Source organism: Amblyraja radiata, chromosome 21 (genome assembly GCF_010909765.2).
Source record: "Amblyraja radiata isolate CabotCenter1 chromosome 21, sAmbRad1.1.pri, whole genome shotgun sequence".
Lineage (NCBI taxonomy): Eukaryota > Metazoa > Chordata > Chondrichthyes > Rajiformes > Rajidae > Amblyraja > Amblyraja radiata.
Window position 1 is genome coordinate 13,276,274 of NC_045976.1, and position 12,553 is coordinate 13,288,826.

The 12,553-nt window shown below is 44.2% G+C and overlaps 1 protein-coding gene across 3 annotated transcripts in view; it reads left to right on the forward strand.

Moving 5' to 3' along the window:
* The window catches only part of vwf (von Willebrand factor), an 82,645-nt gene that overhangs the window by 45,543 nt on the left and 24,549 nt on the right, over nucleotides 1-12,553 (forward strand). For all 3 annotated transcript variants that reach the window (XM_033039593.1, XM_033039591.1, XM_033039592.1), the window contains 11 exons: nucleotides 314-360; nucleotides 964-1,141; nucleotides 2,358-2,578; nucleotides 4,065-4,251; nucleotides 5,153-5,500; nucleotides 6,676-6,887; nucleotides 7,773-7,875; nucleotides 8,425-8,499; nucleotides 9,385-9,489; nucleotides 10,930-11,132; nucleotides 12,328-12,477. In XM_033039593.1, the coding sequence (XP_032895484.1) occupies nucleotides 314-360; nucleotides 964-1,141; nucleotides 2,358-2,578; nucleotides 4,065-4,251; nucleotides 5,153-5,500; nucleotides 6,676-6,887; nucleotides 7,773-7,875; nucleotides 8,425-8,499; nucleotides 9,385-9,489; nucleotides 10,930-11,132; nucleotides 12,328-12,477 (1,829 nt within the window). The remainder of the gene's footprint in view (nucleotides 1-313; nucleotides 361-963; nucleotides 1,142-2,357; nucleotides 2,579-4,064; nucleotides 4,252-5,152; nucleotides 5,501-6,675; nucleotides 6,888-7,772; nucleotides 7,876-8,424; nucleotides 8,500-9,384; nucleotides 9,490-10,929; nucleotides 11,133-12,327; nucleotides 12,478-12,553) is intronic.

The window sequence follows — 12,553 nt, forward strand, 5'->3', positions numbered from 1 at the left end:
TGGGTCGGGCTCAATCCTCAGACTGATGGAGTAGGGGGGAGAAAGCTGGAAAAGAGGGGTGAGGCCGGGACAAAGCCTGGCAAATGATTGGTGAATACAGGGGAGGGTGTGATTGCAGATGGGTGGAGTAAAAGTGACAAAGGCTGGAGGTGAAAAGGAGACAAAAGGGTGTCAGTAAAGGGGGAAGTGGTGGATGGAATGTAAAGCACTATATTACCAAATGGCACTGATGAATGAAGAATAAACTTGATGTGCTGCGTTGATTGTGGCAGCAATGCATGCCGTGTTTCTTACACTTTTCTTTCTTTTGCAGTGATTTCTCCCCAGGAATGCATCGATGACAAAGGGAATCGACGACAGGTACACCTTGGCTCAATGCTGCTGCAATGGTCCCTATCTCCAGACTTCCTCAGCAGTACAGTTCAGCTGCATTTGGAGTATTGTGTGTAGTTCTGGTCACCCCATTACAGGAAGGACGTGGAAACTTTGGAATGGGTGCAGAGGAGATTTACTTCAAAGCTGTCTTGATTAGAGGGTATTAGCTATAAAGAGAGTTTGGACAAACTTAGATTGTTTTTTTTTTAAGTATCCTGATAGAAGTATTTAAGATGATGGGAGGCATAGATGGGGTAGACAGTCAGAACCTTTTTCCCAGGGTGCAAATATCAAAGAGTAGAGGACACAGCTTTGAAGTGCAAGGGGGGATGGAGGGATGTGCATTCCAGGCAGCCTGAGGAGAGTAGTTTAACGGCATTATGTTCAGCACAGACATTGTGGGCCGAAGGGCTTGTTCTTGTGCTGTACTGTTTTATGTTCTGGATTAATGGACAATTAACATTTAAAAAAATATATATTTTGGATCCTGTTTCCTAAAATCATGGCAGTATTTCTAACCCTCTGCATTGGTTTGATATGAGGCTTGAGTGAAATATGATTTTTTCGTGATATTTGGAATTTCTCCAGGCTGGGGAGAAGTGGATGCTGCCGGATAAATGTCACAGCTTCATGTGCAAACACAACGGGGAGGTTATTTCCATTAATCATAAAGTAAACTGCGAGAAACTCCGTAAACCTACCTGCAGTAACGACCTGCCCAACATCAAAATCGAGGAGACATGCGGCTGTCGATGGGCATGTCCCTGTAAGTACTAAGCTACGATGACCTCTGTTACATCCTATGTCGCAGAGGGATAATACTGAAATCAATTTGGAATATTGAGTTTGAAATCAAGAGTAGAGGCACCTTGATCCACATCTGTAGTGTATAAATTTTGACCGATGCCAGGAACTTCATCAAGCAAAGAATAATCAACATACAGAGCAAATCCAACATCTGAAACCTTTAATTTAGTTTAATTTAGAGATACAGAGTGGAAACAGGCCCATCGACCCACCGAGTCCACGACCATCAACGATCCCCGCACGCTAACACTATCCTACACGCACGAGGGACAATTTACAATCTCGACCGAAGCCAATTAATCTAAAAACATGTATCTTTTGGAATGTGGGAGATAACCGGAGCTCCCGGACAAAATTTTACACAGGTCACGGGGAGAACATACAACTCCGTACAGACTGCATCTCGTAGTTGGCGATCGAACCCGGGTCCCTGATGTTGTAAGGCAGCAACTCTACTGTTGGACCACCATGCCGCCCGTTAGTCCTGTGGAAACAGGCCTTTTGGCCCACCGAGTCCACACCAACCAGCGATCACCCCATACACTAGTTCTATCCCACACACTAGGGACAATTTACAGAAGCCAATTAACCTACATACCTGCATGAGTTTGGGATGTGGGAGGAAACCGGAGCACTGAGAGAAATGTACTGGGAGAACGTACAAACTCTGAACAGACAGCACCCCGTAGTCAGGATTGAACCCGGGTCTCTGGCCCTGAGAGGCAGCAAATCTACTGCTGTGCCACCAAAGGTCACCAACTCCTAAAGATATAATGGGGGGGGGGGGGGGGGGGGGGAATAAGGAAGAGTCTTTCAGGTTAGATTATGCTAATGATATGTCCTTGAGCACCCTGTAATCTGGTCATCATATTTGTTATTCCAAGGAACTTCTTATCAATATAATGGAATGATATACACTGTTAATGGTGAGGTCCTGGGGAGTATTGAGGTACAAATGGCCGTTGATGTACAAATCCAAAGAACCTTGAAGGTGGCAGGTCAGGTAGATAAGGTGGTAAAGAAGAAATAAGGGATGCTTGCTTCACACCCAGGATTTAGAGCATTAAATCAGGATCTTGGTACAGATGAAGCTGAGAGGTTGGTGGTGTGTGGGAGAGAAAGGTGAATCTAATAAAGACGTATGAAAACTAAGTTTTGCTTTCTTGTTCTGTCAGGTTTATGTACAGTCTCTGCTCAAACAGAGATTGCTACTTTTGATGGGCTGGAGTTCTCGTTGACTGGGAAGTGCTCCTTTATGTTGCTGCAAATTGAAGACCAGGATACACAAATAATCATGCACAAGGGCCTATGCCACGTGTTCTCCAGAGCAAACTGCATCAAGGCGATTGAAGTCAAGCAGCACCATACGGCAACATTGTTGCATGACAATATGACAGTAGGTTTGAACAAGTCTGAAGTCGCAGAGTGATAGGGCCATGCAGCGTGGAAACAGGCCCTTCGGCCCGACTTACCCACATCGACCAACATGCCCCATCCACACTAGTTCCGCATCTGCGTTTGGCCCATATCCCTCTAAACCAGGGTTTCCCGACTTTTTTCGTCCCGTTTACCCCTGTCAACTTTAATAGCACATAACAATGTTATTCCACTTATTTATGAACAACTAATGATGAACAGATACCGGCATACCAGAACCAAATACAGTCAGTCAATGAGAAAAAATGTGTACAAACCCAGAATCAACAAATTTACCCCCTGGATAAACGAAATTTACCCCTGGGGTAAAATTATCCCAGGTTGGGAATCCTTGCTCTAAAGCTGTCCTATCCATGTACCTACCTAATTGCTTCTTAAATGGCTCAATTGTCCCAAGTTTTTTACACAGAGAGTGAGATGCATTGCCAGAGGTGGTGGTGGAGGCAGATACGATAGTGACATTAAAGAGGCTTTTAGATAGGCACATGGAAGTGCAGGCAATAAAGCAATATGGACCATGTACAGGCAGATAAGAGTAGATCAGTAGTACTTGACATCATGCTTGAGTAACTCAGCAGGACAGGCAGCATCTCTGGACGTTTCGGGTCGAGACCCTTCTTCTCGAACCAAAACATTACCCATTCCTTCTCTTCAGAGATGCTGCCTAACCCACTGAGTTACTCCAGCATTTAGTGTCTATCTTCGATTTAACCAGCGTCTGCGGTTCCGTCCTCCACACTTCTAGCATTCATAGCAAAAGGATTTGAGTATAGGAGCAGGGAGGTTCTACTGCAGTTGTACAGGGTCTTGGTGAGACCACACCTGGAGTATTGCGTACAGTTTTGGTCTCCTAATCTGAGGAAGGACATTCTTGCCATAGAGGGAGTACAGAGAAGGTTCACCAGACTGATTCCTGGGATGTCTGGACTTTCACATGAAGAAAGACTGGATAGACTCGGCTTGTACTCGCTAGAATTTAGAAGATTGAGTGGGGATTTTATAGAAACTTACAAAATTCTTAAGGGGTTGGACAGGCTAGATGCAGGAAGATTGTTCCCGATGTTGGGGAGGTCCAGAACAAGGGGTCACAGTTTAAGGATAAGGGGGAAATCTTTTAGGACCGAGATGAGAAAATCATTTTTCACACAGAGAGTGGTGAATCGCTGGAATTCTCTGCCACAGAAGGTAGTTGAAGCCAGTTCATTGGCTATATTTAAGAGGGAGTTAGATGTGGCCCTTGTGGCTAGAGGTATCAGGGGGTATGGAGAGAAGGCAGGTACAGGATACTGAATTGGATGATCAGCCATGATCATATTGAATGGCGGTGCAGGCTCGAAGGGCCAAATGGCCTACTCCTGCACCTATTTTCTATGTTTCTATGTTTCTTTTGCAATATGTCTGTTCCATGTATTGTGCTGTAATCAAATCTCTGTTCCTTTCCCCAGATTACAGTCAATGGGAAACCAGTCCATTCCCCATTAACCATTGGGAATATGGATATCGTTGGATCCAGTAACTTTGTAGCAAGCATTCCCAGTTTGGGATTAGTTCTCATCTTCAGTCCTCTGAGCAACCTTTTCGGGCTTTGGGTTTCTCCGGCGTTGTCTCTTTTCAATGTGGCTGGACTTTGCGGTGAGTGGTGAAAGACGAGTGGCAGATAGTCGTCTGCTGTGATTGTTGTTCACCTGCGGTCAGAGTTTAAAGTAAAAACAATTGCAGTCCGGTTCCAACGTTTGAAAGAAGTCTGCATAGTGTGTTCCTTTTCTAGGACTGCTACATCAAACTAGGACTGGAAATGCTGGAGTAACTCAGCGGGTTAATGTCAAACGTGCATTGATTGGACAATTACTACTCGGAAAATTGGACGTTTTTCTCATATTTAAACAAAATGTGCAGGTTTTGGTTTTGACGAGTTTCAGGGATGATTTATATAATATTTTTACACAATATGTTAAAAATTCAGGTAGTTCCGTGAGTTGGGTCACAAACCTGAACGAAAAAACTCCTCGGCCCACAGCCTATAAAGGCATTTGCTGAATAACACAGTAACAGCAATACCCTGATGTTGCCTGGTGATTTGCTCCAGTAGTTCATTTTATTTAGGGGGGCCTCTTGCCTTAGCCACGTCTAGTTTTACGTCTTGGAACATACAGCGTTAAGGATGTCCTGTAATTATAAATTCTTGTCATGTAACATTTTAATCGACTACATCTACACTTCACCTGCCTCGGGAAAGTAGTTCACATGGTTTGGGACAATTCACATCTCATTCATTCCCTCTTATCCACTGGGTCAGTCCGAGGAAGGGTCTCAAACTGAAATGTCAGTTTCTCCGGAGATGCTGTCTGACACACTGAGTTACTCCAGCTTTTTGTGTCTATCATTGGTTTGAACCGGCATCTGCAGTTCCTTCCTCCGTGGCTTGTGTGATCTGATTTAATTGGTTAGCACGTAAACAAAAGCTTTTCACTGTAGCTCGGCACAGGTGACAATAATAAACCAATATCGACTCTGCTTTTTCCTCGGTTTCCAGGAGCCTGCGACAACAATCAGTTGAATGATTTTAAACTTCAGAACGGTTCTGTTACTGAAAGCAGACTCTCGTTTGTAAATGACTGGACTCTGACGGATCCGTTCTCCATGCAATGTACCGAAGAAGTGCCGGTGGCCCATGAATGTGTGTCGACCGAAGATCAGTGCTACGTTCTGCTCTCCTCCCTGTTTGAGGCCTGTCACAAGGTTGTTGCCCCACACCCATACCTCAGTATTTGCCAGAAGAAGGCTTGCAACAGCGATGACCTGTGCCACTCCATCGCTGCGTACAGTTTCAAGTGCAAACTCCTGGGGGTCTGCGTCAGATGGAGGTCGGACAGCCTCTGCCGTAAGTCATCTCATCTTGCATTGAATCCCTTTCTGTCAGCGACCTCACTCGGGATATGACGGGACTAGCACAGAGTCGCAGAGAAACAGGATCTTCATCCCACCAAGTCCACACCAACCATCTATCGCTCACTTTCACCCCCGACCCTAACTTAATCCCATTTTATATTTTCCTCGCATTCTCATCGACCAGCCCAATTCTACAACTCGCCTATATGCTAGGAACAATTCATTGACCAACCCATGTATAGACCATAGAAAAGGACAGCACAGGAACAGGCCCTTCAGCCCACGTCTGTGCCGAACATGATGCCAAGTCAAAATAATCTCCTCTGCCTGTACATGACCCATATCTCTTCATCCCTGCATATCTACATGCCTATCTAAAACCCTCTTAAACACCACTTCTTGATCTTGAACTGCCCTTGCATATCAGTATTCTCACCCTGATCTCACTGCCCTTCAAGTTCTTCCTCCTGGTGAATACAGATGCAGAGTACCTAATTAATGCCTCACCTATATCCTCGTACTCCAAGCATGAATTCCCCCCCATTACCCTTAAATTCCCTCCATTTTGAAATGTTCTTCTTTAACCTTGAATGTGTCAGTGACCAAACAGACCTCACGAAACAGACACCTGTACATTGAGTCATAGTCAAGAGTGTTTTATTGTCATATGTACAGTTTGTCCCAGATAGAACAATTAAATTCTTACTCAAAACCGATCCTATTCATGTATCCGTCTAAATGTCTCTGAAACATTGTGATAGCACCTGCCTCAACTCCCGCCTCTAGCAGTTCGTTCCATATACCACCACCCTTTGTGTAAAAAAAGTTGGCCCTCAGATTCCAATTAAATCTTTCCCCTCTCACCATAAATCTATGTGCTCTGGTTCTTGATTCCCCTACTCTGGGCAAAAGACTTTGAGCATTTAACTAATCTATTATGATTTTACCCACCTCTATAAGATCACCCCTCAGCTTCCTGCGCTGAAAGCTGTAAAGTCCTAGCCTGCCCAACCTCTCCCTATTGCTCAAGCCCTCGAGTCCTGGCAAATTGGAGCTGATTTGGCACCTGCACTGGCAAAGCCATCTCCAGTTTCTTGCAAGTCATGGAGTATGTTTTGGTTTTATCTACCTTTGGCCTGATCCTTTTATTTCTCCCTTCCCTTCCAGCTGCCCACTGCCCGGAGTCCTTTGTATATGATGCTTGTGGGGTAAACTGCAACCAGCACTGTGAAAGCATTGGAAGACGGAACACCACAGATTGTTTGGGTCCTCCAATGGAAGGATGTTTCTGCCCGGAAGGCAAACTGTTGCTGGGGAGGAAGTGTGTCACCGAGGATGTGTGCACACAGTGCGTGGATGAACAGCAAGTGTATCACCAGGTACGAGGGCAACAACAGAAAGAAATAGAGGGGTCCCGACCTGGACTGTCTTATGTCCAGTATTTCCTGCACTGGACAAGCTAGATGCAGGAAAAATGTTCCCAATGTTGGGCGAGTCCAGAACCAGGGGCCACAGTCTTAGAATAAAGGGGAGGTCATTTAAGACTGATGCTGCCTAACCCACTGAGTTGCTCCAGCACGCTTTTTGCTCCAGACCCATCTGGTTCCAGCGATGAGGTTGAAAGCAGCTCATGCACAATGTTCTCTCTTGGTGGGCACAGGTCTACATTGGGAACATGTCGTCAACAAATGGAACCTATGGGTCTTTCTCTGATCAACACCTTGCAGAGGGCTAGCAGAGAACCTCACAACATCTACTCAGGTTAAAATGCATGCCACATATTGCACTGATGCAAGGAATTTCAAGTTACAGGAAGAAAAGGCAATACTGTACAATAGCATTGCACTTGTCGTTAAACCGATAAGCAGGAAGGAAATGATGAATTGCATGTTTTCATGCAGGGTGAATAATCATCATCATCATCATCATTATCATCATAAAAAGGAACTGTGGTGCCGGTTTATACCAAAGATAGACACAAAGTGCTAAAGTAACTCAGCGGGTCAGGCAGCATCTCTGGATAACATGCTTAGGTGACGTTTTGGAACCCTTCATCAGACTGATGACATGGGGAATAATACCCAGTGCACTTAATTAAACACCAGTGAGCTGTGAATAATGGGAGTGACTTCATTAAATGAATATTGGAACTTGTCCATAACCTAAACATTTAATCCTTGCCCAAATATCGATGTTCTCTTCCTAGCCTCTCTCGTGGAGCAATGGCCGCTGTTAACTTATTTGCCATGTGCTTTATGTTGTAGTATCTGGATACGTGGATACCACATCGCGACCCCTGCCAGCTCTGCATGTGCTTGGGAAACAATCAGATCAACTGCACCAACCAGCCCTGTCCTGCCATCACAGGTAAACAACAACCCACAGCGCCAGCAATGTCTCTCAGTCTGAAGAAGGGTCTCGACCCCAGTGATGCTGCCTGTCCCTTTGAGTTACCCCAGCAGTTTGTGTCTAGCGTCAACAATGACTCTCCCTGTTAAAATCAATGAACACATTTCTGTGGCATTAACCCTTTCTTTGCCTTCTTGGTTAAATCTTGTTGATTTAAAAGGTGTAGCTGTTTTGTAAACCAGCTTCTGTAGTTCCTTGTTTCTACAACCTCACTCTGTTTGCAGTTACCGTCAATATTTTAATGAACGTAGAAAATAGAACAGTATAGCAGAGAAACAGCCCTTCGACCCACAATGTCCATGCCAAACATGATGTCAAGTTAAAATATTCTCATCTGCCTGTATAAGATCCAAACTCTGGACATAACAGAATTATAAATCATGGCGTGAATACATTATAATGCAGAATGTTAATTCAACAGAATTCAAACATCATTTGCCAACCATGGAAACTTCTTATGATTGTTGACTTTAACTGATGAAATGTCTTTTCTGTTCCTCTTTCCAGTGCCTATGTGCGAAGTCTGTGAGAGTCCGATGTTAAAGCGTGTCGCAGACCAGTGTTGTCCACAGTATGAATGCCGTATGTACAGCTGTTTCTGAATATTGAATATTGCGTTCAGAATAGATTGACGCTTTACTGTTTCTGAGGAAAACGAAAACTATTTAAGTTCTATTTAAGTAATAAGACTTAAGTGATCGGCAATAAGATATATTTCTTTGTGCTTTTTTACATTTCGTATTGCAAAGGTGAAAGAATATTTTCGGGTTAAGTACAAAAGCTGTTTTGCTTAATGGGTGCTTGAGGTACAGATTGGATGGATAATTTAGGAAGATATTCTGAGGGCATAGAGAAACGTCATAATAACATTATGATGTTAAACAATGTTTGGAGAATGAAGGAAAATCTAACACTCACAACCTGCCATGTACATTTTGCTAAAGGTACTCTGTGACTGTGTGTTTGTACTTTGATAGAGTCATAGAGAGAGTCATAGAGTGATACAGTGTGGAAACAGGTCCTTCGGCCCAACTTGCCCACACCGGCCAACATGTTCCAGTTATAGTAGTCCCACCTGCCCGCATTTGGTCCATATCCCTCCAAACCTCTCCTATCCATGTACCTGTCTAACTGTTTCTTAAATGTTGGGATAGTCCCTGCCTCAACTACCTCCTTTGGCAGCTTGTTCCATACACCCACCATCCTTGGTGTCAAAAAGCTACCCCTCAGATTCCTTTTCAACCTTTTCCCCTTCCCCTTAAACCTACGATATCACTCATTTTGCATGCAAACTGTGATCATTTGTTGTATTTGTGTTCTGTGAGGTAAATTTATGAACAGAATATTTTGCTGATGGAGTAATGCTGCTTTTTGTGTAACACCACATACAATGTGGATATCTACTGTACATGAAGTTTAGAAGCAGAGCGCCAATTCTCCAATGATGGATGTTCTCCATTCCCATAGTTTGTGATTTCCAGTCGTGTGAAATGCAGCCAATCCCAAACTGTGCAGATGGGACCTCACTCTCACTGAAAAACCCAGGCCGTTGCAGGGCAATTTATGAATGTGGTGAGTTCTCGGAAAAGTCCATCGCTCGCTCGTGAACAGCTTATGCATTTTAATAGAGGTTAGAGGAACATAGAGTGACAGTGTAGACATCTCCCGTGTATTTTTCTGTGTGTTTATTTATAATTAGACCGGAAAAATGAGACAAAGGAATCTTTACAAATGGTTTTGCTTTATTTCTCCTGCACAGAGCAGAACAGTTATCAATTTCAAATTTCAGTGTCATGTATTATATTTGCCTTTTAAATTTGTTTTAATTCCTTGAATCAGCGCAATATGTGGTGTGCATTTAAAGCCGAAAATATATTGTAGAGGTCTCTGCCAGCATTGTGTATGGTGTAGGTCAAAGAAAGGGCCAGAGATTGCAATTGTTGATCACATACTCCCAATGCAGACCCTTGTGGTGGGTATACACACGTTTTTACACTTTGCACTGTCTGATTAAAGATAGTCCGAGGGTCTCCAATGAGGTAGATGTTAACTCAGGACCCCTCTCTTTTTGAGAATTGCTCAGTTACCTGATAACAGCTGGGAAGAATAGTCCTTGAATCTGGAGGTGTGCGTTTTCACACTTCTGTACCTCTTGCCTGATGGGAGAGGGGAGAAAAGGGAGTGGCCGGGGTGAGACTCATCCTTGATTATGCTGGAGGCCTTGCTGAGGCAGCTTGAGGTATAGATGGAGGCAATGCCAACCAAAATATCCCACCTACACTAGTCTCACCTCCCTCTTGTGAGGTTCTTTAATGGCAGTAGGAAAGGCAATCAGCCCCATAATAAACTTCCAGGAGATCAGCCATTTACAAGGATGATGCACAATATCAGGTATCAGTTGAAGATCCCCATCTTGATTGTATTTTTGTGCCTGAATCAGAATCAGAATAGTACTTTATTTGCCAAGTGTGTTTTGCAACAGATGAAAATCACCCCTTGAACTTGTACAAAGGCAAACTAATTCCTTAAACAAGACAAGATAAGCCCAGTTCTCAAAAAAGAAGTGCAGATGCTGGAATCTTGAGCAAAACACAAAATCCTGGAGGAACTCAGCATGTCAGTCAGCATCTGAGTACAGGTGATGTTTCAGATTGGGCCATTTTCTCAGACTCCCATTCTGAAGAAGGGTCCTGACCTTAAACTATGCCAATCTGTAGAACAGTCCCTGGGCAACTGAGTTCCTCCAACACTTTGTGTTTTTTTTTGCTCGATTCCAGCATCTGCAGTTCCTTGTGTCTCCAAATAATTTTAATCTTCTCATTGGCAGCGAGATTCTCTATGCCAACTTTAGACCTTGGGCAGTGTTGGTCAAAGCTAAGGCACTGTAAATCCCACCACAAATAATACTATCGGCTGTACAAGTGGCTGAATTACAAGGACCAAAGGGTCATAGTGAAGGAGTAGGGACCATTGGTCAAATCCAGTTTAATCTAGATGTTCTGTCGTTTTTAGTCTGCAATAGGAACATGTGTAAGGGACGACCCTTGAGATGTCCACAGCATCGTGTACTGAAGACAATTGCAACAACATGTTGCGACAGATATGAATGTGTCTGCAGTTGCAATAATGAAATAGTGACCTGCCCCGCTGGATATTCACTCAAGTCGGTGATAAATGACTGCAACTGTACTTCGTCACACTGCGAGCCTAACAAGGTAAATGATGGTGTGTGTGTGCAGTCTTCAACCCCGTGGCTGCCATCAACTGCGTCACTGCAGTCATACAATGAGGAAACTGATGCTTCAGCCCAATTTGCCCACACCGGCCAACATGCCCCATCTAGACCCACCTGCCTGTGTTTGGCCCAGAGCCCTCTAAACCTGTCTTACCCATGTGCCGACGATAGACACAAAATGCCAGATCAACTCAACGGGACAGGCAGCATCTCTGGAGAAAAGGAATGGGTGACGTTTGGGTCAAGACTCTATGTACCTACCCATGTACCTGTCTAATTGTTCCTTAAAACATTCCCTCAACTACCTCCTCTGGCAACTCGTTCCATACTCCCGTGAAAAAATGGACCATCAGATTCCTATTAAACCTTTCCCCCCTCACCATAAACCTATGTCCTCTGGTTCTCGATTCCCCTACTCTGGGCAAGAGTGTGAGGGGTTTTTTTTTAGTGTGAGGGATTTTTGAGTGTGAGGGGGAATGGTGTATGGGGTATTTGAGTGAACGGTATTTGAGTGTGAGGGGGAATGGTGTGAGGGGTTTTGAGTGGGAGGGGTTCTTGAGTGTGAGGGGCTTTTGAGCAAAAGGCGTCTTTGAGTGAGAGGGTTTTTTTGAGTGAGAGGGGGAATGGTGTGAGCGGGAAATGTGACTGTGAGAAGATTTGACTCAGACAAGAGATTACTGAGCATTACCATCAGGCTAGTAATAATGTCTAAATTACTGTGAGATACATTAATGTAGAGAGGTAATAGTTACTGCATGTTATAGTACCATTATAGTGCAACTGTACATTGCTGTAGTAATGTATAAGTTAAAGGGTAGGTCTCTAAGGGGATAGGCACAAAATGCTGGAGTAACTCAGCCGGTCAGACAGCATCTGTGGAGAAAAGGAATAGGTGACATTTCGGGTCGAGATCCTTCTGTGATCCCAAAGGGGATGTTCTATATGCGTCAGCTGTGAGTCAGAAGAGTGTGGGTTTAATCTCTGCCCTGGTACTCCAGTACATTTCTCTCGGTGACTCTCCATTGCCAACTTTCAAATGAGATTAAATCAACGTGACCTGACTCCATGCTAGTGCGTTAGCCTGTGGGTCTGTTACTGTGAGCCGGGTTATGGTATTCACACGTCGTATGTAATGAGGTACACTAAGGTGTTGATTGGATGCTTCTCACAAACAGGTTTGTGTGTACAATGATGTGGTCTACTTGGTCGGGAGGAGCTGGGAGGAATCTTGCAACGAATGCTCGTGCACGAACAGGAGGGACAGCATCACGGGGCTTCACGCCGTGCAGTGTGCGGCCAAAGCCTGCAACAAGAATTGTCCACTTGTAAGTAAGAATATATCTGCTTTCTTAAATTAAAAAAACTCAAATCTCGTGTCTGGACTCAATTGATACAATGTCG